The sequence below is a fragment of the Pteropus vampyrus genome, unplaced genomic scaffold (genome assembly GCF_000151845.1).
Source record: "Pteropus vampyrus isolate Shadow unplaced genomic scaffold, Pvam_2.0 Scaffold363, whole genome shotgun sequence".
Taxonomy (NCBI): Eukaryota; Metazoa; Chordata; class Mammalia; order Chiroptera; family Pteropodidae; genus Pteropus; species Pteropus vampyrus.
In genome coordinates this window covers 1,726,349-1,749,960 of record NW_011889144.1, presented here as the reverse complement: position 1 = coordinate 1,749,960, position 23,612 = coordinate 1,726,349, and the positions used below count along the sequence as shown (strand labels likewise).

Here is a 23,612-nt window from a genome sequence, read left to right as displayed (position 1 = left end):
CCCATGCAGTTCACCGATTCCATGGAAAGGAACTGGCCCGGTAGCATGAGAAACTGGGTATGGGTAGGCGTGTGAGTGTCCTGTGACTGCTATAACAAAGTAGCACAAGCTTAGTGGCTAAAACAACACAAGTTGACTATCCTACAATTCTGGAAGTAAGAAGTCCAAAATCATTGAAGCTGGTGTCTGCAGGGCTGGTTCCTTTGGGAGGCCCCAGGGGTGAATCCGTTTCCTGGCCTTGTCTGGGTTTGTCTGGCCTTACCTTGAGGCCCCACATCACTGCTTCTGTCGGTCTGTGTCCTTCTCTGGCTCTGATCCTCCTACTGCCCTCTTATGAGGATCCTGTGATCCACTGGACCTACTCGGACAATCCAGGATAACTTCCAAACTCAAAATCTTTAACTTAATCCCATCTGCCAAGTCCCTTTGCCATGTGAGGTGACATATTCTCAGCCTTGGAGATTAGGACCTGGACATTTTTGGAAGCCATCATTCTGCCAACCACACTGGAATTCAAAACCCCCACTATTTCCTTTCTCGTAAACATGCGTAAGCTAAACTGCCCAGTGCCTCAGTTTCCCCGCCTTGCGAGGGTGTTGTGAGGGCTGAATACAGTTGACTCCTGAATAGCTTGGGGGTTAGGGTTGCTGATCCCCTGGGCAGTCGAAAATCCTCGTATAACTACTAGTTGGCCCTCCACAAAACACAGATTTCCGACTGCAGATTTTAAAACCCATGTTATTCAAGGATCAACTGTATCTGCTACATGCTGGGGCTCAGAACAGGGCCTGGGCTGTCATGTATGCTCAAGCGAGTCAGGCTCCTGGGTGGTGGCGTCCAGCGCCCTGAACAGAATGCACGATTCTTTCTGCTCCCTTTCTGAGGGTGAGCTGTAAGGAGGGGAGGGAGGGCGCTATAAAGAGCCCTCTTGACGATGTAGGAATTTTTTAAAGCATACAATTGAGCGATTTTTTAGTAAATATACAGAGTTGCGTCACTGTTGCCACAATCCATTTAGAACACTCAGGAAGAGCGCTCATCAGTTGCCCCCCTACCACCCCCCCACCTCCAGACTCCCGACATTCACTGACCCACTTTGTATCCATATTTGCTTTTCCTGGACATTTCACATAAATGGAATATTAAAAAGTGGGGTTTTTATGCACCTGGATTCTTTCACTTAGCATGCTTTTGAGGTTCATTGTTGTAATATGTACTTTGTTCCTTTTTTATTGCCAATTAGGAATCTATTGTATGGATTTACCATTTGTCACTTTTGTTTTTCCATTTGTCACTTAATGGATATTTGGGTGTTTTCACCTTTTGGCTATTGTGACTAATGCCGATATGAACATTGACGTATATAAGTTTTTCTGTAGACACATGTTTTTGTTTCTCTTGGGTTTATACATAGGAGGGGAATTCCTAGGTCATGTTGTCACTCTTTGTTTAACTTTTTAGGACCCCACCAAACTGTTTTCTGAAGTGGCTGCACCATGTTACACTCTCATCAGCACTGTATGAGGGTTCCAATTTCTCCACATCCTTGCCAGCACTTGTTAAATTGATCATCCTTTTTATTACCGCCGTCCTAGTGGGTGTGAAGTGGTATTTCGTCAATTAATTTGCATTTTCTCGATGGCAAATGATGTTGAACATTTTTTTATATGCTTGTTGGCCCTCTGTCTTCTTTGGTGATCTGTCTTGTCTTTTTATTATTGAGCTTTAAGTGTTTTTTATGTATTCTCAATACAAGTTTTTTTTTTATCAGATATATGATTTGCAAATATTTCCCCCAGTCTTCTTTTATGTGTCTTGATGATGTCTTTTAAAGTACAACATTTTAAATATTTTTAATTTTGATGAAGTCTGGTATTTTGATATTTTGGTATTACTGATATTTTTCTTTTAGCGATTGTGCTTTTGGTGTCATATCTAAGAAATCTTTACCTGACCCTGGGTTACAAAGATTTATTTCTATCTTTCCTTCTAAGAGTGTTATAGTTTTAGCCCTTACATTCAGGTGTGTGGTTGAGTTACTTGCTCTGTATAGTGTGAGGTTGGGGGTCTTTCATTCTGTCCTTGGTCTAGGACCACGCTGTCTCAGTTACTGTTGCGTTGTCGCAAATTTTGAAACCTAGAACTGTGAGCCCTCCACCTTTGATCTTCTTTCTGAAGCATGTCCTGGCCATCCTGGGTCCTTTCCCTTTCTGGCTGGAAGGATTGGCACATGGGCTGGTTTCTGGGTTTCTGACCTGAGATGTCAGACCTGCCGGTTTCACACCTCCCTCCGCCCTTTCCTCCTCAATGACTCCCTTTCCCAGACTCAGCGGTTGTTGGGGCCAGACGTGGGCAGTGCCACTTGTGGCCCCTAGTCTTGTCTAGCTCCCTCCTGCCTCCTGCTTTCCCGTCCTTCACACTGCGCCCCTTCCCTTCTGAGCAGGTTCTCACTTTCCCATCATGCCTGCCTTCTGTGATGGCTTCTGGTGATGGCTTCTGTGCTTCCTGCCCTTTTGGCTGGTGACCTTTGTCCCTGAGTCTAATGCTGTCTTGGTTGGTGGAGTGAATGAGAGCCTGAACGAGCTCCCTGGTTCCTGGAGCCTGTCCTCCTGGGCTGGTACATCCACCTTCTACTTGAGGGGTCAGCATCGCTCCCACGCCCATCCTGGTCGGTTTCCCCACAGCCAGCTCACCTCACTGGGTGAGTTTCATTCTAGTTCCAGGGTTGGTCCATTTGCTCCTTCTTTCACAGGTTAACTGGGCCATGCTGAGTTGATCTCAAGCTACAAAATGAGCTGGAAGTTGGTCCGTGTGCTTTAGGAGCTTCATAATTTTGACTGACATATCACACGCCTGTGTTTAAGGGGAAGTCAGTATTCTAGAGATTTCATTATTTCATCGTGGGGACAGTATGATGGAAAGCAGACACCGATGATACCAGAGCAAGTAATGGTACATCATGCCACCAAAAATACTGTATTTCACAGAATCTGTAACATGTCAATTATGAGATACACCGTATTTTATGTGCCACTAAGAAAGAGCAGTGCTAATTAATCTATGACATTGACTGCAGGATACATTCTTATTTCAGAGATGCTAAAGTTTGGGTTGGGGAAAGTCATCTCAGAATTGATAAAATATGGATCTGGAGGTCTCTTGGTTGGCAGCTGGTCCCTCTCTCCCTCCCTCCCTTTCTTACCTATTGTCATGTCTGTGTCACAATAAATGAGTGTCACTTTCGGTAGGAGACACTCATGGTATCAGTTCTTTTCCATCTCTCTTTATATACTTGGTCAGGAATATACATCCCTCTTTCTCCTAACAAAATGTAACATACTGTTTTTGTTCTTACTTGACCTATTACGTGTTTCCTTAGCCATGCACGTGCATGAAAATAGAATCATGCCAGATTTCAAGGTAGTCACAGGTGTGCGTGCTGAAGTAATTGCTCCATTTCCTAACCAGCAGATGCAGATCTGGTGGGTGTTGTATTCTCTGTACATTTACCGTGGCTTCCATGAACTAGCGTCTGCTAACCCAAGCCCATGCCCAGCCAGAACCGTCGGGGGATTCCTGCCCCTTGATCAGAATGTGCAGTTTATTTTGAGTCTCCATTGTGGGTGAATGAGCCTCAAAGTCTGTGTGGAGGGTTGGCTGTGGTTGGTGAGGATCCTCTCCTTCCAGCCAAAGGCATGGATTTCACCGTAACTTCTGGAGAAAGGGGAACATTGTCTGGAACTGGAATGCTAAATGAGGCCTGCCACCTGCTACCCCAGACCTTCGAAATGGTTAGTGGTTCTGGAGCATTTGTGCTAAACCTAGACACCCACAACAGACATAATTTTGTTAATACCACGATCTGCTTTCTGATTTCCCTGAGGTGTTGCCAAACCAGCGTAGTAGTTCATTCATTTAATGTGACATGCCTCTGGTGCTGGGGCCACATCTATGAAGATTTTTACAGCCTGTTTACTCTTGAGTTCATTTTAACCCCAATTAAGAAACTGCAATTTTATATCTCACAAGTGGAACGCAGAATAGCGTGTTTGTGGTGTATTTAAAAATAAGATGACATGTGTGTGCCCGAGGTCAGTGCTGAGTCTGCAGGCCCCCACTTCGATGCCCATGCGAGCGACGACTGATAACGAGGCATCACCTCACAGAGTCTAACGGTGCTCATTCTGTTTATTTGTCCAGCCCCTTCTACGGAGAAGACTTCTACTGTGAAATTCCTCGGAGCTTTCGCCACCTGTCGTTTTACATTTTTGATAGAGACGTTTTCCGGAGGGATTCAATCATTGGTAGGTACTTAAATAGATGTTTCCTTTTTTTCTTCACCTCTTCCGAATGGGGTCTCATTCTGGCGTAAGCGTGGTGTCTCTTCCAGGCACAGCAGAGTTGATTTAGCATTTTTAGCCTGGCCTTTCTGGCCGTGCTGAGCAGTGGCAGGAAGTGGCCCAGGGTGCCCAGCTAGGCTGGCTGTGGCATCCCCCATGGCTGGGACATGCTGCCTGAGTCCCACCCCGGCAGCATGAGGAGGAGCTTCACAGCATGGACTCACATGGGGAGACCAGAACACGCCAGCAAAGGCTTTGGAACTGTCCTTTAAGATGAGAGTCCAGCACCCCCAAACCTGTCCTCAAATGACTCCTGAGGGCTCCTCTGTGGGTCCAGTGTGCATAAGAGACCCTCTGTCATCATCCTGTCATCCTCAGGCTGTGCCCGTTCCTGACACCCAACAGCCCTCCATTGTGACTAGGATGGTATCGCAGTGCTCTCCAAGGCATTGGAGTGTTCTCAGAGATATTAGGGTGTTCTCAGAGATAGTGAGGTGCTCTAAAAGGCACTGGCATTTCAGTATTAAACTCCTGGAGAGAGTGATGCCCGATCTGACTGTGGAGGAGAGGTGTAGAACATCAAAGAACCTTCCGGAGTTCAGGAGTGCACCTCTGTCCCATTCATGTTCACCGTGGCATTAAAAATAGACTTGAGAAGCCAAACGTGGGCACAATTGTAGTTATAGGAATCCAAGCAGCATATAGCATCTACGTTATGGTCTTGGCCTTTCCCGGGAGGGAAGGCATTGGGGTTGTTTAGCTGTTGGGTAGAGCACTTTGAATCTGAGGGCACTTGAGTCACACAGACTGTTCGTTGCCTTTCCTCTGGCTCAGCCTTCGGGCGTTCTGACCATCCCCTACTCACTGCCCAGACCACTATGGAAGGTCTGTAGTGGTCTTGGAATGTAGGCTGCATGGCTCTTCGCACTTCTCCCCTCACTCTAGGACTACCAGAGCTGCCTTTTCTATGTGTGGGTTTAAAGCTGACCACTGGCATCCCACTGCACTTACAGAAGATGTTCAAAACATGATCAGGGCCCCAAAATGACTCCCTCATGTCCATCTGCAACATCTGGCATTGGTGTAGGAGGTGATCACTAAACATTTGTTGAAAGAATGGACGATTTTCGAGAATAACTCCACACATTGCATTTATTTGATTTTACAGATTCAGTGTGTTTTATAGATAGTCTCCTATCTGAAGAAATTTTTTTTGGAATTACATGCTTTCATTTTAGAGTCTGATTTATTAATTTTTTTTAATGTGCCAAGTTTGAGGCCACCCTGCCTGATCTGGCCTGGAGAAAGAAATCTGTACTCCTGCGCATGCATTTGAGACCTTTCATAATCTGACCAAATTGTTCTCTGGGCTTAACTTCTCAGTGTCCACAATGGCCTTTCTATCTGTCTCGACATAAAACCTCATGTGTATTCACACACACACACACACACACACACACACACACGCGCGCGCGCGCGCGCGCGCGCGCACAGGTGGAACTCTACCTGTGTACTGCACAGGACTCCGCCTGCACAGTCTACCTGTCACCATCTTACCACTAGAAGCCTTTTTAATGCACCTCAGTTTTCTGAAATCTGACTAGTCCTGCAGTGACGAGATCCCATGCTGTCTATCCCCGAGCAGCATGCTTCTCTTTCGCTAATGGGGAGTGTGTTAAAATTTATCCATACCAGTGGACTCAGATTTTCCTAGGGCTGAACCTGGAATTCCATAGTTTATTAAGTTCCTCAGGTGATTCTTACAGTTAGAAAAAAACTAATGCTTAATGCTTATATGTGCTAGGCACTATGCTGGGTGTTTTCGTGGGCATAAAACCATGCCATTTATCTTTTGTATTAACCCCAGGAAGTATATAACACCTCCACTTGCTATATTAAAAAACACTGAGGTTCAGAGAGGATGGCCTAGCAGGCGGGGGGCCAACAAATCAAACATCTCTGGTTCTATTTGTAGAGAATTGAGTACCAGTATTAACAGAGACATGGGAGGGGAAAGGTGTGTCTACACCTGCTTTGGTCATCCCATGAAGTCATCTACCTCCCTAAAATCCTTCAGTAGGTTTTCCTACCCAACACCCCAGAACTCACTCTTACTCTGAATCTTATTTTCATCCTGCCCAGTGTGTGATAGGTGGCTTCACAGAATTTCAGTCTGAACATTTTATGTTCTAATCAGGCATTTAGATTTACGCTTTCCCCTGGACTCTGGGCACTAGTCACCTGATGCGTGAGTGTGAAAGCATTCCTAAACCTAAGTGATTTGGAATGACTAGAGGAAGGGAGAGCAGTAGTCACGTTTTCCACCAGACTCACCAGATCGCTGTGTCTACAGCGGGAATGGGGGCTGGACAAAGTGACAAAACACATCCTGCTGCTCTGCTCTTGAGTTGTTCCATGGTGGGCAGGGCCTTAGAAGCTCCTCCCCTGCCTCCCCTCTCCTTCCTCCCATTCTGATCTCATGCTCTGTCATTTCCTTCTCTCCTTCACCCTACTTTCCTTTTTAGGATCTTGATCCATATGTGAATTCCTCCTTTAGTTCATGCGTGTGGCTTACTTCCTACCCCTGAGTCATCTCCGTGAGCCATCACAATGCCTCTTATTTGCTCTATCGAAGTTGGGTGAATAGGCGTCCAAGTCAGTACTATCTAGGGCTTATGAAAAAAACAGGTGGGGCAGTGAGGAGCCTTTATACAGGGTTAGGACATGTTGATTCTTGTTTTATTCTGGCTAGGGTGGCTTAGCTGAAAAATAATAAAACTTTATCAGAGTTTTATGAGGTATTCATGTGCTGAGCCTTCAGTGAACTCTGTTGCTGGCTAAAGCGTTTTGGATGGGCGTATATAGGGATTAGTGTTTGATTCTAAAACGTTAAACCCACCACCCAACTTTAAAGAGCCATCCAGTGCGTCAGGGAGCTGCACTTTCGTTCTGTCATTTCTTCTACCTTCCATACTCTCCCCTTTGGAAGAATAGTAAGTACTTCCTATTTACTCTGGAACTATCTGGCAGGAATTCATGTTGTAGGAAATGAGAAGAGATGTAAATTGAAGTATCTGGTGCATATCTCTTATTTAACAAATACATAGCATTTATTATATGCAAAGTATTGTTCTAAGCACTTTACAAATATTGACTTATTTAATCATCATAACTTTGTGAGGTATGTGCATTTTCAGATGAGGAAGCTGGTTTCAGACAAGTCATATGGCTTGTAGGTGGTAGAGCTGGCATTTAGACCTCGGCAGCCAGATTCTCGGTCTGTGCTTCTGAGTTCATTTTAGATTATGCTTCATTGCCTGTATTTAGAGAGAGTAACTGATTGGGGAGGAAGCAGTACGAGATGGCTCCTGCTTATACGTTTATACTACCAGGTGGATTGTGGGTGGTGGTACATAGATGGGGCTGGAAAGTAATGGATGGTAGTAGTGGTAGAAGGTAGGTGGGAGATGAGGATGGTGATGGCAGAAGGATGTATTTATATCGGACAAAGAAATCATCTTCCTCGACTCACCACCACCATCCCCTCCCATGAGCTGCAATCTACTATCACCATCCACCACCCTCCTCCCATTATGTACCATCGACCACCTACCATTCATCATCCATTGTCTGTCCTCCACCACCTGCAACTCATCCCCTACCATCCATCATCCTCTAACACCCATCATCCACCATCACCATCCACCTCCCTTCACTCATTGTGTGCTCTCCACCACCGCCATGAATCATTCATCCTCTGTCCTGCACCACCCCTACCCATCACCTACCAACCACCATCTACCACCGCCCGCTATCCACCATTCACTCGCCATCTGCCACCCATCATCATCATCCACCATCCACCATCACCATACACAACCCTCTGCCCATCATCACCTACCATCAGCCAACCGTCATCTGTCCTCTTCCTCCACTCATCATGTACCATCCACCGTCCTCAAGCCTTCATTCTGTCCCTTGATCCACCATTACTCTTCCACCACCCACAGTTTTCCACCACCACTGTCCACCATTTTTCAGCCCCATCTGTGTCCCACCACCCAAAATTCACTTGGTGCAAACCCATAACCCTAGAGTCATCCTGGACTCCCCAACCCCATTTATATTTGTCCTAGCCCCTGACATGCATTTCCCCTTTATTATAATGGAACCATGTGATTGTAGAACACTTTCTTATTGGGTCTCTACATCTAAACACCAGAGCCTTGCAGTGGATTTACTTCCACCTGAAGAGGTAGCTTAGTGTGGGTGTAAGACAACAGGGTGACAGATGTGGGCCTAAGGCTGGGGGAGCCCCACTTCTGCAAAGCTTGTTGGTCGAAAGAGAATATTCATCCTCTTCTACCAAGAGCTCCTTTTAGCTTGTTCCTCCTCTGGCTGGAGCCACTTTGAGTACACCAGCCTAACTGCTTTCTTAGTCCAGTGAAGTTGCCTGGGCGGTGGGCTTTCACTTGACAGATGATGACAAATTCAAACTCAGAAAGTCTAAAGGAAGCTTTTTTGGTGAGGTAGCGTAAAGTGGTGCTTATGAAGAAATGATCCAAGCTTCCGGTGGTGTTTCTGGTAGTGAAGATCAGAGCTTCACACACTTGTTAAAATGTAGATGCTGAGTCATGGGTCTGACACAGGGCCCGAGAATCTTCATTTCCAAAAGATAACATTTTTGGAAACTGCTGTGATTTAAGTAGAAATAACTGGAGTTTGTCCAGGAAATACATGGGCATAGATCACATAGGAACTCAGATAATTCATATTTGGCTTAATTTTAAGATGGAACCATCATAATTGCTTCCCAGCTGGATTCTTAACTCTGAAGGAAACTGATGAAGAGTTTGTAAGTTTACAGTGCACACTCTCCAGGTCTTGCTGGCAGCTGTCCCTCATTATTGTGATGGATCTGAAATTCAGATCTGACCATGGGACTCAGCTGCTCAGGTCCTGCAAGGCTCTCTTTGCCTTCAGGATGATGCCCAAACCTTTAGCTTGGCATTCAAGCTCTTCATGGATACTTTGCAGAGGGATTCCCCTTTCCTGTCCCCCTCAACCCCAGAGGTGGGCTCAAGCCCTCCTAACCCTTCCCAATCCATCTCCTGGTGCCCCCTGCCTCCTGACCTTGGCTCACACTGCTTCCTCGGCCTGGCACCCCACCTCTGGTCTGTCTACCCATCCTCATGCCCGCGTAGCTGCCGCCGCCCACTCAAGACCCTGGTTAGCCTGAGGTGGCACCTGAACAAGCTGTCCCCTTGGTGTTCTCCTATGGCTTCACCTGATGGAGCATTTCTTTTGCTTCTTGTTATGTGTCCACTGAAATGACTTCCCATGGTCTGGAGCTCCTTAAGGGAGGGCCCAGGTTTATAACTGTACAACACCTACTGGGTGCTCAAGGTTTGTTTAAGGAAGGAGGGAGGGAAGGAAGCAAGAAAAGGAAGTGCGAAAGTTAGAATCTTAAGCTATTCAGTTAGAAGTTGACATTTTACCCAGTGGCACTATGCCTACATTGGACACACCAGTATGACAGGTGAAAATGAATATGGAGATACAATTCTGGTTTTAGAAATTGGCTCAGATTATACTAGAATGAAGGAATTTGATTAATTCTTGGAGGTACATAAGAACTTTTGTTCTCTCAAGGAAAAAGAAATTTAAGTGTTTTTGCATATTTTAATCAGAGAACCTGCTCAAATTGGTTCTGAGGTTATTTCCCCTCAAAATAATCAAGTAAGATAGTTATTAATCATTCTGTTGAAGGTATCTGCTATTTTTAAAGATTACCAGCAAAATCATGGTTTAGCCATTCTTGGTGGCTTTAAAATTATGGTGTGTCAGTGTGTAATTGGGCTTAGATGTTTTCGCCATCTTTTTTACAGCTGTAAAAATAAGTGCCTGTCTGGATCTCCAGGAATAATTTAAAGTTATGACTAGTAATTATGTTGTTACCAGGATGAGAAGCCAAGATTTAGAGTATAAATTTGTGTCATGGAAACGAGCACAGTCACCGGCTTCTCACGGTCTTCCGTGTCTGATCTGCTGGCATCGAGCCAGGAGGAGCCCACACTCACCTTCTGTGTCTCCTGGTGCCGCTGCCGCACGCGTGCCCCGCCGTGGATTCGAGTCCAGGAGTGAGGGGCATATCCAGTGAGCGTGCCCCCAACTTTGTTTGTTTCCTAAACTTGTTTTGCTATTCTAGGCCCTTCAAATTGTCATTTACATTTTTTAATCAGTTTCTTAATTTCCCAAATGCCTGAGATTGCACTGACTTGTAGATTAATTTGGGGAAAACTAACATTTTACCAAATTTGAGTCGTCAGACCCTCCATGGCATATCTCTCCATGCACTTGGGTATTCTTTAATTTCTCTCATCGGTATTTTGGAATGTGTTTTCAGCATATACATATCTTGTGTATGTGTGCACGTGCACACACACATTTATTTATTTATCTTTACATATTTTGTTTTTGATGGAGTAGATGAAGACTTTTTAAGATAGTACACCAAAAGCACAAGCCATAAAAGCATCATTTTGTGAAAGATACTATTGGTTTTTTTAAATTTTCAGTTTTCATTGTCATTGCTTGTATGTACAAATACACTTGATTTTTATGTATTATCTTGTATTCTGTGGTCTTGCTAAACACACCTGTTCTATTAGCTTTTCTCGCAGATTTTCTTATAGATTCTGTGAATAAAGACTTTTACTTCTTCCTTTCTAGTCTATGTGCCCTTGTTTCTTTCTCTTGCCTTTATGGACCAGTTAGGACACCAGGTTGAAAAGGAGTGATGAGACCAAACATCTCTGTCACTGGCTCGACCTTGGGGAAACGTTTGGCTGCCCTTCCTAAAGTCTGATCTTAATTGGCCTCCCTGCAGGTTTTACCGTGGTTGTCCACATGTCCCCATGTCCTCTGATGACTCTGTACTTGGTTTCCCAAATCACATGCCCTCTATTGAACTACCTGGCGTGCCTCTCTCTTCTGAACAGACCCTGACAGGTACAGCACCCATTAGAGGAAATAATACAAGTTTTTAGTGGTGAAAATCAGGCAGCCCCACCTCTGTCCAAATGAGAAAGTGAGGCCAAATGATTTAGTGACTTTTGATTGGAACAACTCAGATTGGAACAACTCTGTGGATTATGCCACATCGAAGACATTTAAGTAGACCTTATGGTTGCGGATCAGGTATTCTCTCAGAACAGTATTTAGAAACACTAATATACATGTTTTAAAAGCACAGATTTGTATATTCTTGAATGTGATTGATCTTTAGAAGGCCAAAGAGAAAGCTGGTGACAGGTGACCCTTGAGTCAGGAACCTGTGTATCAGGGGAGAGAGAAATTTATTCTTGACTGTATTTTATATTCTTTGACAGTTTCGAGTTTTGTGATATTTTCCTGTATTACATACTTAATATTAGATTAAGTACTTCCAAAAATAAAGAGTAATGATGTGTAAGTTGCAAGATTCATATAAGCATTAAATATGTGACTCCTCCCTATTCCAGTTAAAGCTCATAAAAGCATTGCAATTACTTAACATTTCAAACTTCAAACGTAATCCTCTTATCCAGCTGAACTAATCACGGAGTCTGAAGATTTCTTTTTTCTTTTTCAATGAAATATATTGCTCAATTCAATTCCAAGAATTTTTTTGTTTCATGTGGCTTTATTCTTGCAAGACTCAAAACCATATTCCCATTGGGAGAAAGGAAAGAGTTTTGCAGGAGCCAAACAGAGAGGAAGGCATATTCCCTCGGCGGCTGTTCTTCCTGGCATAGGGGTGGGCTGAGGGATGGCCAGAGATAGTGGGATCCACTGTCAGGACCTCAGCGAGATGCCACAAGGCAATGAGTGGTGGGACGGGAGGACTGGGGAGTGAGGAGGAGCCTGAGATGAGTCCTGAGAGAGCCATCCTGCCCTTGTAACTTGATGCTGGTTGGAGGAAATCTCGCATGGCTTGTAATTTGGGTCTCTCTGAATTTCTGTGGAGTATACTCTCTTTGCAGCCTGTGTCCGCTGCATGTTCCCTGCGTCTGTCTCTCTGGCTCAGCTCTCACCACACACCAACTTTGACTGTGTGCAGTGGCTGAAATGGTTGTGCAGTGTGTGGCTGGGCAGGATTTAGCTTCAGATGGCTCTGTGTGGTGAGAGCTGAGCCAGCGAGGTTGACGTGAGCAATGGTATTGACCCTTGGAGTGCTTGTGTGCTGCGTCCACTTCACAGGCAGACAGAAGAACTGGCTGTGTGAAATTAACTGACCTTGAACTGAGGATCCCAGGTCGAATGGTTCCAGGGTCTTTCTCAAGTCTCCTTTGCAGTGTGCGGAGTGTGAAATACATTACCTTCCCTTTGAGACAATGAGATGATGTACATGTGCTGATATAACGAATGGCACAATGATGGATAGGTGGAGATTGAAGACAAGAGTCATTGGAAGCAAATTGTCAATTGTCCTGACTCCCTGGACACCTTTCCTCTGGCACTTGGAACAGCTTTTTCGTGTTTGTTTCGCCTTTTGAACGTTCACATCTGTGCTGGTGGGTGGGTGTCTCAGGGTCTGGACTCCAGAGCCGAGCTCCACTGACCAAGTTCTCAGAACAAAGTGTGAATACCATAGGGGAGGAGTTCTGTTCTCTGCCTACTAAGATTCCCTGGCCAGGGCCCTGTAAAATGGACTGACAAAAGGCAGATTAACCAGAGAGAAACAGTTTATTAACGCCCACGGCATGCATCACGCAGGGGAAACTTCAATGATGAGTAACTCAAAGAGTTAGACTTTGGACTGGTATGTCGTCTTAGCAAAGGAACAGTACATTTCAGAGAAGGGACAAGACAAAGGAGAAAGGTTTTAGGCCTCGAAGGGTGGCAGACCATGGGACAGTGAGTATATGGGGAATGAATGGAGTAGGTTTTTTGTTTAGGACCATCCTGGTGCCGACTTTCCATCTTCTTCATGGCCATAAAACTTCCTGAGAGAGGGATGTGGGGCAACCCTTATTTCTCAGCAGTTTCTGCTCGTGGTCAGAGAAGGGGAACTCTGGTCGGGCTTCTTTCTGCATCTGTTGATTCTCGTTTACCTTCAGCTTAAGTCACCTTTGTGCAAAGTGACGTATTTTGAGGTAGCATGGCCTGAAATCCCACAGCACCAAACAGCAGAGTGTCCTCTTCTTTTCCTTAAATCCCTCATCTTGGAACAGATTGGGCGGAGACCCCAGTAAAGTCTCATGTGAGCATTTGGAAACAGAACAGGTCCCAGGGGAGCACCTAAGAGCAGGCGACATTGCAGGGGGACTCAAGGAGCAAGGATGTTTGGGGAAGAGGAAATAATGGAAGAAAGGCAGGGAAACAAAAGCTGCATATAAAAATACACATATGCATATATATAACAAAATGTGTATATGTGTATTTTCGCTGAAATTCTAGCTCCAAAGTACCAAGCCTATGTACAGATTGTAAAACTATCTAGAGTGGACATCCTCAAACTTTGGGGCCCACGAAAGTTCCCTGGGGACTTGGAAATGAAGATTCCAGGACCCCATAACGGATATTCTGTTCCCTCCAACTGGGATAGGGCCCAGGAACCTGCATTTTAGGAAACTCTCCAGATGTTTTGATGTAGGTGACTCGTGATCACACTTTGAGAGACACTGATTCATAGACCCAGGTGGGCAATAGGAGGGTGATGGTTCATTCTAGCTGCATCCTGAGTTTCTTTTGTTGCCATGAGGTAACCTGAGTACATAGGTGTGCCATTGTGACTACGGATCTGACATGCACACACATGCACACATGCTATATAAGCTAAATATACACATGTACATATGTATACTAGATAAGCTGACTGTGCACACAGCATGCACACACTGTGTAAGCAAAATATGCATATGCACACATGTGCATACACATTATTTAAGCTGAGTATGTTCACATGTTTGTGTTTGCACACACACTGTATAACCTAAATATGCACACCTGTGTATTCTAAGCTATAGGTCATACAAGTACACACACACACACACACACATTTCCATGAAATCCTCATCAAAGCCCTACCAAGCAAGCACTGCCCTATCCTCACTTTGCAACGCAGATGTCGAGGCAGAAGGCGATGGTGGTGTGGCTTGTCCATGTCTCCCTGCCCGAATGGCCTAGCAATTGCCTTCAGTGCTCACTCCCTCACCCCCATCCTGCATTCCTCCCAGGTCCTGAGCAGTTTACTGTGCAAGTGCCTGGCAGAGCCGTTTCCCTGTCTGTAGAAAATACCCCACTACTGCCTCCACCTCATTACAACCACCTTGTGTAAAGTACAGAGAGTGAAAGTGCTCATAAAAGGTGGGCCCTGTCTAAACTCAGGCTGTGCGTCCATCCTGAGAGCAGGCAGATTGGCAACCACCGAGACAGTCATGTGTGAGATGTGTTCTGCTAGTGGGTGGGACATGGGCACCTTCAAGATGAAATGTGGCATATATTGACTATACTGCAAGGAAGATAGCGTGGCGTTATCAGTTTACTCGATTATCTGTTTTGGATTATATCGTTTGAAGTAATTGGTTAGTGGTAGTGGGAGATTTCCGCTTATGAACCTTGTTGGGTCTGGAGGATTTGTTCCCTCTCATGCCTGCTTTTCCTCTGTGTTGTATGTTTTAGGGAAGGTGGCCATTCAGAAGGAGGACTTACAGAAGTACCATAACAGGGACACATGGTTCCAGCTGCAGCATGTCGACGCTGACTCAGAAGTACAGGTGAGACCCCCACTAGAACCCATGGAACATTGGAGACCTTTGGAAATGGAAGAGACTATGTGGTTAAAAAATATAAGCAGGGTTTTGGTTTTAACAGGGACTGATGGTTATCACATTGTGTCCTCCTATTTATAGTAAGGATAGGCTTGTTAATTTTGTTTATTCAATTTGTTATTGTCACACTTTGTCATACAGATTGAAGCAGCTTTTAAAAATACAAACTATGAAAGGACAATAACATAATTGAAGGTGAAGAGAAAATATGGATAAGAAAAAATAAAGATATGAGGTGAGAATAGCACACAGAACTTCATACTGTAGGTCCCTGTGTTTGCTGGAGGTCATCGAATGTGTTCTCAAGTGCTCCACACTCAATGAAGAAGGATTTAGAGTTATAAGAAGTGACCACTCTGATGAGGTTCCCATCGTGTGAAGCGTCCTAGACTCACCCTGGCTCGCATGGGCAATGTGTTAGCTAGGACTGATCCCCCTATCCTGTGGAAGGAGCCACCCCCCAAGGACTGGGGGTTTCTCCCCCTAGCAGGCAAGACTGCAGGGCTCCAGGTTCCCAACCTTTCCCTACAAGACTGCTCTTGGACTTGCCAGTAACTTGGGGTCACTCTTCACACTGAGTGTCCCAGAGAACACCCGAACACCCATCGGAGGGGCAGCTGCATCTTCTCTTCTCTTGTGACCCTGGCTTGTGTGGTTTCCAGTCAAGCCTGTTCTTAAACTCATGCAAGTGTCTGGAATTCCAAGACTGGGAGCCAAGACCAGATGGTACAATGGCCCTGACACTGAGATACACAAGCTTTTTCATTGGCGGGTCCTGTGGGACGGCAAGGCTTGGCAGGGGTATGTGGCTGGGCACAGGGTCTCTGGCATAGGCAGGCCTGGCTCAGAGCTTAGTGTCCCCATCTACTAGTGAAATATGCCAAGGATGGTTCTCTCCAAGCTTCAGTCTCCTCTGTAAAGCAGGGTTTTGTGAACGGCTGGCCAGTGCCTGACACGTTGCAGTAGGACTTCCCCAGCACCGCCTGGCACACCCCACTCCAGAAGTTCTTGTCCGGCATCTGGAGACCTCATGCCTCATGCTTTCCCCTGGACCCTTGGCCTCAGCTGGGCTCTGAGGGTAAAGGCAGGGTCTCAGGGATTCTGCCTGTTGAGTCCTGGCGTGCACAGGCCCTAGTGGCCACAGAGATGGATCCACAAACTGACAAGGAGGCAGCCAGAGGGAAGTGTTGAGTTGAGCCAGAGAGGCATCATAATGGTACTTCACATTTAATTAATTCCAACCAAGGGCCTATACTTGCTGTAGAGATTAGAAGATAGTATAATTACTACAGAATTAACAAACCCTGTCCGAAGTTGAAAAACTATTCTAACAGTAAAGATGAATATTAACACCAGGAATACAACAACCAACTGCACCTGCTTGGGTGATTTGGAAATCTCATCTTTAGACAGAAGTTTCCAAAAGTGATGTGCTCTGAAATGGTGCTCTGTAACTGAAACCATTCCTGCTTTTCATTCTGACGATTTTCCCCATCACTTTTATTCTGAAGTAACATAGCCTATGGCAGCATAATCAGATGGCTTCTGAGAGCATCCTGCAGCGGTGTCTTCACCATGTTCTTCCTACCGTGTTACCTCCGGATTCAAGTGGGATTTTATTGACAAGAGTAACTTTTCTTTTCTCTTGCCTTTTTTTACTTTTAATTTTGAAATGGTTACAGATTCATAGGAAGTCACAAAAGTAGGCAGGGAATAATGATTAGCAAATTGTATATTCTCCTATTTATACTTAAAGACTAAAAATATTAAATAAAGGCCTGTGTTTCTTGCATTCTGTTCCTCTGTGGTAGCATCCTGTGTAACTGGTGCAAGAGCACAGCTGACAGTCTCACAATACACAGATCTCGTTCAGATCTCACCAATTTTACGTGTACACATGTGTATCGGTGTGTCCGTGCACGTGTGTATGTGGGTACATGTGCACAAGTGCATGTGTATATTCTATGCAGCTGATTGCATGCGTGTGCACATGTGTGTACATTTGTATCCTGTGCAGCTTATCATGTGTAAATTTGTGTAATCGCCACCACAGTCAAGATCCAGAACTGCTCTGTTACCACAAATCTTACAAACATGGATGCATGGCTTCATCGTATGGCTATGTGTAATAGTTGCACTATTTCATTTTGATGCACTTTTGGGGCCTGTGGATAAGTCCCTTGTCCTTCTGAGCCTGATTCATATCATCTATGAGATGGGATACTGACCCTAGCTGGGCCAGTTTCCTAGGAATTTGTGAATTTTGAACGGGAACTTTATCATTATTACCATGAAGAGAAGAAGAAGGATGATGTTCACTGATTGCCCGCCAAGTCCCGGCACTGTGCTGGGTAGTTAGTTCTTAGGGTGCCCACTCAAAAAGTGGTCATATCCCCAGGGGAGCAGCACGCCCCCAGGTTCAAAACTGGCTTTTAAAAGTGAAATTATGATCTTTGCCCTACAGCCGACTTTTCATTTTGAAATGTCACACTTAACGATTTTTAAAAGGGCAGAGGACAGCATATGGTTTCTTAAATCCATCTGCTCTGTAATTCACAGTAAAAGGCATGTGTCCAAAAGAAAGTGTCACAAAACTGGGGTCAACGAGAGATCAATGAGTCACAGAAATGGGGGGAAAAGATGATTTAAAAAATATCTTGCTTCCTTCTGGAGCCGATGTTGTTTAAGTCTCTGGTAAATCACTTTATTAAAAATGATTAGTTGCTTCAGCTCCTTCCCTGACCCTAGGTGGCTCACAGAACAAGGTGATTTGCAGGAATGAGCGTGAAATGTGCTCTGCGCTGCACAGCCAGTCATGGCTGCCAAAACATTTGCTTGAGTTTGGAAGGGTTCCTTCTTCTCATGCCTTGGGTCCTTCTTGGTATTGAATGGGGAGGGAGACAGTCTCCTAGCCATCATCCAAGCAGGCCCCCCTCACTGTGCCACTAGGGGGTCCTTCCCTAACACCTCCAACGATGCCTGGCAGCCACTAAGCTCTGCTTTGTGCTTTGTTTTGTTTTAGTAAACTTGTTAAGAAACTATATATTCAGAAAAGAATGCCAGTGAGCCATCACAGCAAGCCTGGCAGCCACATCCAAATCATCTCTAGGAATGTGACGCATGTGTCAGACAATCCTATTTGAAGAATTTCCCAAACAATCAATGTCAGCAGCTGAGTTTTTTGAAGGGTTTAAGGAGTTGCAGGAAGGAGAGGGCAAGGTCAGGCCTCCTTCCTTCCCCTCCACTTACCTCGCTGTGTGTAACTGAGCAGGTAGTAGCTCAGCCTAGCAGGTCTGTGTCTGGTGCTCTGTGAGCCCAGATGCTGGCTGTGCAGAGGCTGAGCCTAGAACCTGAATTTCCTGCCTGCCCTGAGTTGGAAGGTGTGGCCCTCAGTGTCTCTGGGCGTCGGCATTTGTGGCTGGGTTGTTTGTGCTGGGTTGGAGGTGGTGTGATGCCCACACTGTGTGAGGCGTCACCTGAACCGTCAGTGACACTGCATAACAACAGATGTGAACTTCTGAACTGCAGATCAGTTGAGTTAACTTCTGGGGAGAAAGTCCTTTCGGTTATGTAAAGTGTATGTATGGTTTTGTTTTAACTCATATTATCCTCTCCCAAATCACCAGAAAATGGTACCAACACAGATTAGCTAACGACATCGGCCACCTTGGTATAAGGAAGTGTTTGCCTTAAGAGAGGAAACATGAGCCGTCACAGGGTCTGCTGATGTGGACATGTCGTCCTCTTCTGGGAAAAACAGGAAACAGGACGGCGAGCCCGGGCATCAGCAGTGGGGCTCTATGAAACCCCAGCTACATTCTTTTGCTTCTCAGAAGCCCGTTAAAATGAATTAGTGAAACATCAGTCTGAAAGGCCATCGCCAATGTTAAAAATTAAGCCATGAAAGAGTTGACGCCCAGTGCATCTGAGAAGGCAGGGGAAGAACCAGACTTCATAGGAGATTGTTCTGTTCTTAATGCTGTTTATCACAAAGTTTTGTCCTGAGTTTGATTTCAGAGGGCAGGTGGTTAGTTGCTATACGCCTCAGTGTTCTCATCTTAGCAGAGGATGCCAGTGCAACTTCATGGATGTGCTGAGAATTACGGGATAATTCAGAAAGCTCTAAACGCTGGCTGGTGCTCAGGAAAAGGGAGCCGTAGGAAATCAGCGTTGTCAGCATCATCGCTGTCACTTTGGGCATATCTCTCACCCCCACAACCCCCACAAAGCCGGCATGGCTCTCAGGCACCTTCCTCAGTTACAGGCCCTGAGGATTTGCTTAGAGCTCAGCGAGGTCAGCCAGGAGGACCAGACCCAGACACGTGCGAGGGGAAATGCCACATCCTGGAGTCTGCCATTGGCGCACTTGTCAGATGAGAGATGCTTCCAGGGTGGAAGACGCTCTCAAGGACTCTGTTTGGACTGAGCCATTGGTTCCCTTGGGAAACCAACTGCTCCAGGCAGAGTGTCTCTTGGCAAGTGCTCCTGGAGTTCCCACGTGTGACAGGCACCAGTCAAAACCTTTTGCAGATACCGATTCTGTGCTCAGGACACTAGGTGTTGCACAGGGTCACACAGCTGTGGTGCTGGTAGTCTGGTCCTGCTTCCAAGACCACTGGGCATCTGCCTGTCCATTGTTTCCACCCTCGCTGTGACCACTTTGTCCTGCACATGAGGAAAAGGCCCCAAAGACAGTAACTGGCTTTGTCCCCAGCTGGTGAGTGGTGTGGGGCTAGTCTGCTGCCACGTGCGCCCAGGCCGAGGTTTGAGTTTCTTAGGGCCTGTCACTCCCAGGGGAGGCCTGTGGCTCTCAAGTTTGTATTGTCAGGGAGCCCAGGGGCACCTCATCCACATCAGATCTTCTTTGTCAGCGTTGTGGGTGTGGCAGCTGCTTCTGCCACATCTTGGAGATGTGGAGAATCCCTGAAGCCAGCCTCCCCACCAAACTGCAAAGCAGGGCTCAGTACTGTGGTGTCTGGGGACAGCCACTTGTTTCAGGGTTTGGCAATCCTGGAGCCCATTAAAGGGAGGAGCTAGTTTGCTTAGAGTCAGAAAGGCTTTCTTTGGGGAAGTTGTGGACTGGTGTTTATAGCACCACGTACTTTTCAAAACCGCACCTGCCCAGTAAGGGCTCTCAGGGGGACAGAGGGGACAAGAGGGGAGTCAAGATGGGCTAGGGTGAAGGAAATGAACCCAGACTCAAACTGGAGAGGTGTCTCCCCTCACCAGATCCTAGGTTCTTGTTTATTTTCTCAGTAAGAGGGTCGTGCTGCCTCTTGTCAAAAGACACCGGTGGTGCTTCCATGTGGGGTCAGGTGTTAACTGGGAGTTAAAGTCTGAGTGCGGGGAACCCTCAGATGACCATGGTCTCCCTCATCTTCCGGCGGGATGGCGCCCATCCTTTTCTCATCATCGGTGCTACCAGCGTTTCGGTGAAATGCTCCATTGGTTCAGGATTCAAGCTTAGAATCCCGCAGGTGCAAGGACAGCTTAGAATCCTGCAGGTGCAAGATCTTTCAATCTGCGCATCTCTTGAGAACTGCCTTTCCTTAGGCAGAAGAGCTGGGTGGTTTCAGAATAGTGACTTGGGGAGATGGATCCAAAAACCTCGTGTTGTTGGCCAGATGGTTTCTCACAGGCCAAGTGCGGAACTAGGAGTTTCTATGGGTGAAAGGCCAGCACATTCTCCACACGGATGCCCCAGGGTCCTGGTTGGGGGTGACAGGGATCCACCTCATCCAAGGTTCTCATGTAGGTTAGGCACTGGGGAGGCGCAGACACGAGCCATGCGGACAGTGTGCTGGAATGCAGGTAGTATGAAGAGCAGAGCGGCTGCTCTGGTGTTAGGGACAGGGCTAGTGCACACCTGGTGGGGCAGACAACAGGTGTCTCTGGAGCTGCCCAGGAGAACTAGCAGTACAGAAGTGGCAGGAACACTCAAGCCACTGTGGGAGCCAGCTGAGCTGTCCTGTTCTCACCTTCCCCATTTGTCCTACCTGCTCCATCTGACATCCTGTCCCATCCCAGGGTCCTGAATATTCAGAGACAAGGCAGCCTTCAAAAGGCTTTCTAGACGTTTTAGTCAGAAAGGACCCTGGAGATTATTTAGTTCAGCCTCTCTTTTCTAATAAAAAATAATACTAATTTTAACCTTATAACATGTATCTCTCACATAAGTGTGCCACACATCTGTTGAGTGTTTTTTTGTTTTTTTTTAGGAGCAGGTTTTTCTTCTTCTTTTCCTCATGGCCCCTTTCTCCTCTTCCCCAGAACCCCCTGCGATAATCTGATGATGACCTGCTTGTGTCCTCCTTACCCATTTGCTCTGTCCTCCCGCTGGTGTGACCCTTTGCATAGACACCAGTAGGAATACAGCACGGGTTCTGCTCTCACTACTCCAGCTCCCTCTGCTCCCCTTCCTTCCACAAATATCTGTGAGCATTAACTTCCTGCCTGAAGAGCAGGACTGAGATTCCCTGGCCTCTGATCCAGTCCTCACCAAGGACGCAGAAGCACCAAGATGTCTGGGCGGAGAACTGCCCAAATCTACCCCTGAGGCTTTGGGGTGTCAGACTACAGACCCAAGTCGCGTAAAAGAACACAACCTAAAGCAAACAAACTGGGATGCACTTTCTTGACTACCTTTTTCTTGCTCATTTTGAGCTCTTTTTTTTCTGAACAGTAGCTTGCTGTCAGCAGAGTGGGGAGCCTAATATGCCGGCTGGGCTGGAACCTTTAATGCTCTCGGGGAGCCACGCCCCGTCCTGGTCTCTGGAATCTAAGCGGGGGTGGGTAGAAGTGTGATGGACGCCATGCAGGGTCAGGCATAACCACGTGTTCGTGAATGGAGACTGCAGCTCTCCGCTGTGCTTGGCCGTTCCCCCGTGACCCTCTGTCCTTGTGCCTTTCAGGGCAAGGTCCACCTGGAGCTGAGGCTGAGTGAAGTCATCACTGACACGGGTGTCGTCTGCCATAAGCTGGCCACGCGGTAAGGCACGAGTCCGCCCAGAAATTGTGACTCTGACCCCCCAGGCGTGGGGTGGGTTATTGATTTTCAAACAGATTAATTGGAATTTCCAGACTTGATTATTCCCCAAGCTGATATCATTTTCATAGGTTCTGACGTATTCTTAATGTACTCAATAAAACAAATGCTCATCTTAGAGGTGACTTAGTTGAGTTTTATAAATAGCCAGTTATTCTGTGGACGTTTAGGAAAAGAGGTTAATGTCGTGCCCTAGTGTTACAAGTGAGGAAATGGTGAGTGGCTTGCCTGAGGCCAGATGGCAGAGCTAGGGCCTGAACTCAGACCTCTGACGCCAAAGCTAGCTAGTACCCCTTCTACCCCGAAATGCTTGGTGAGTGTGCCCTTTCCTTGGGCTTAGGAAATGCTGGCAAGGACTCCAATTTCAGCTTTAGGATTCCACTCCCTCTGCCCTACCAGAAGGTAGTGAGGAGTGTCCGCCATTGGCCACTGTCTGAGATGGTCCACAATTTGCATTCATCATGCCATGGCTGGAAGATGGCCTCTGGTCAGTTCATGCTGCAGGACTGTCACTATAGAACATGCAGGAGGACACAGTGTAGGACGTGTATAAGAGGTGGGAACTCCTATTATCTGAAACTTGGGGACTGGGGAACAAACACATGGGAGGTGAGTTCAGCGAGCTTTGTCCTTAACTCCTTCGTTATTCCTGTTCTTCTTAAAATAGTTGCTGTGCTCTCAGATCCTGGAGCCATGAGGAGAGAGCTGCCTATCTTCTTGTTTGTTTGCTTAAAAATTTATTCCTTGTTCAAAAAGGACTTAAGGCTGTTTAACACAAGCCTCACATAGAACAAGAAGGTGTGGGTTGGCAGTGGGGAGACAGAATGGACCCGGCTGGATAGGAGACAGAACCAGGAGGGCAAACACAGGAGCCTTGTCCCGAGAGTTGCCCATCCAGCCCACGTCTGTGTGATGGAGGGTAGAAGTGTCCGTCTATCGCTGAGTCCATGTGTGACCTAACCAGGACACCGCAGTCATCGGGTCTCTGCATCTTATTAGGGTGCATGTTTCATCGTGGTTTCCAGGAACACAAGTGTCTAAAGTCAGGACTGCCTGTCGGCGGCAGCAGCCACCGAGTGTGGGCGTGCACTATGTCCAGACTCCCACTGCTGGCACATGAAACTCCAGAGGCAGTTGACTTGGACCTCGGGCCAAGGACTTGGGGTTCTGTTATGAAACACAGGGTCGTTCTTTATACATGGCCTGCTTTTTTGGTTTTGCTTTTTTCAAGGAGTTTTGGATTAGAGAAGATGTAAGAGTGGGAACTGGGAAGCTTTTGTACATCCTTGTGTTTCCTGGGAGGAAAGACCAGCTGCCCCAACAGATCCTGGAACCGTGATGGCCTCAGGCTACATAGGCTGTCTTCGATCCTTGCAGACAGCTGCTAACTGGACCATGCCTTGTTAGGGCTGG

The 23,612-nt window shown here is 46.4% G+C and overlaps 1 protein-coding gene across 1 annotated transcript in view; it reads left to right on the top strand.

The window, feature by feature from the left end:
• The window catches only part of RASA3 (RAS p21 protein activator 3), a 115,522-nt gene that overhangs the window by 53,269 nt on the left and 38,641 nt on the right, over window positions 1–23,612 (top strand). Inside the window, exons 3-5 of the mRNA XM_011379550.2 lie at window positions 4,201–4,304; window positions 15,006–15,100; window positions 22,066–22,142. Of these exons, the coding sequence (XP_011377852.1) occupies window positions 4,201–4,304; window positions 15,006–15,100; window positions 22,066–22,142 (276 nt within the window). The remainder of the gene's footprint in view (window positions 1–4,200; window positions 4,305–15,005; window positions 15,101–22,065; window positions 22,143–23,612) is intronic.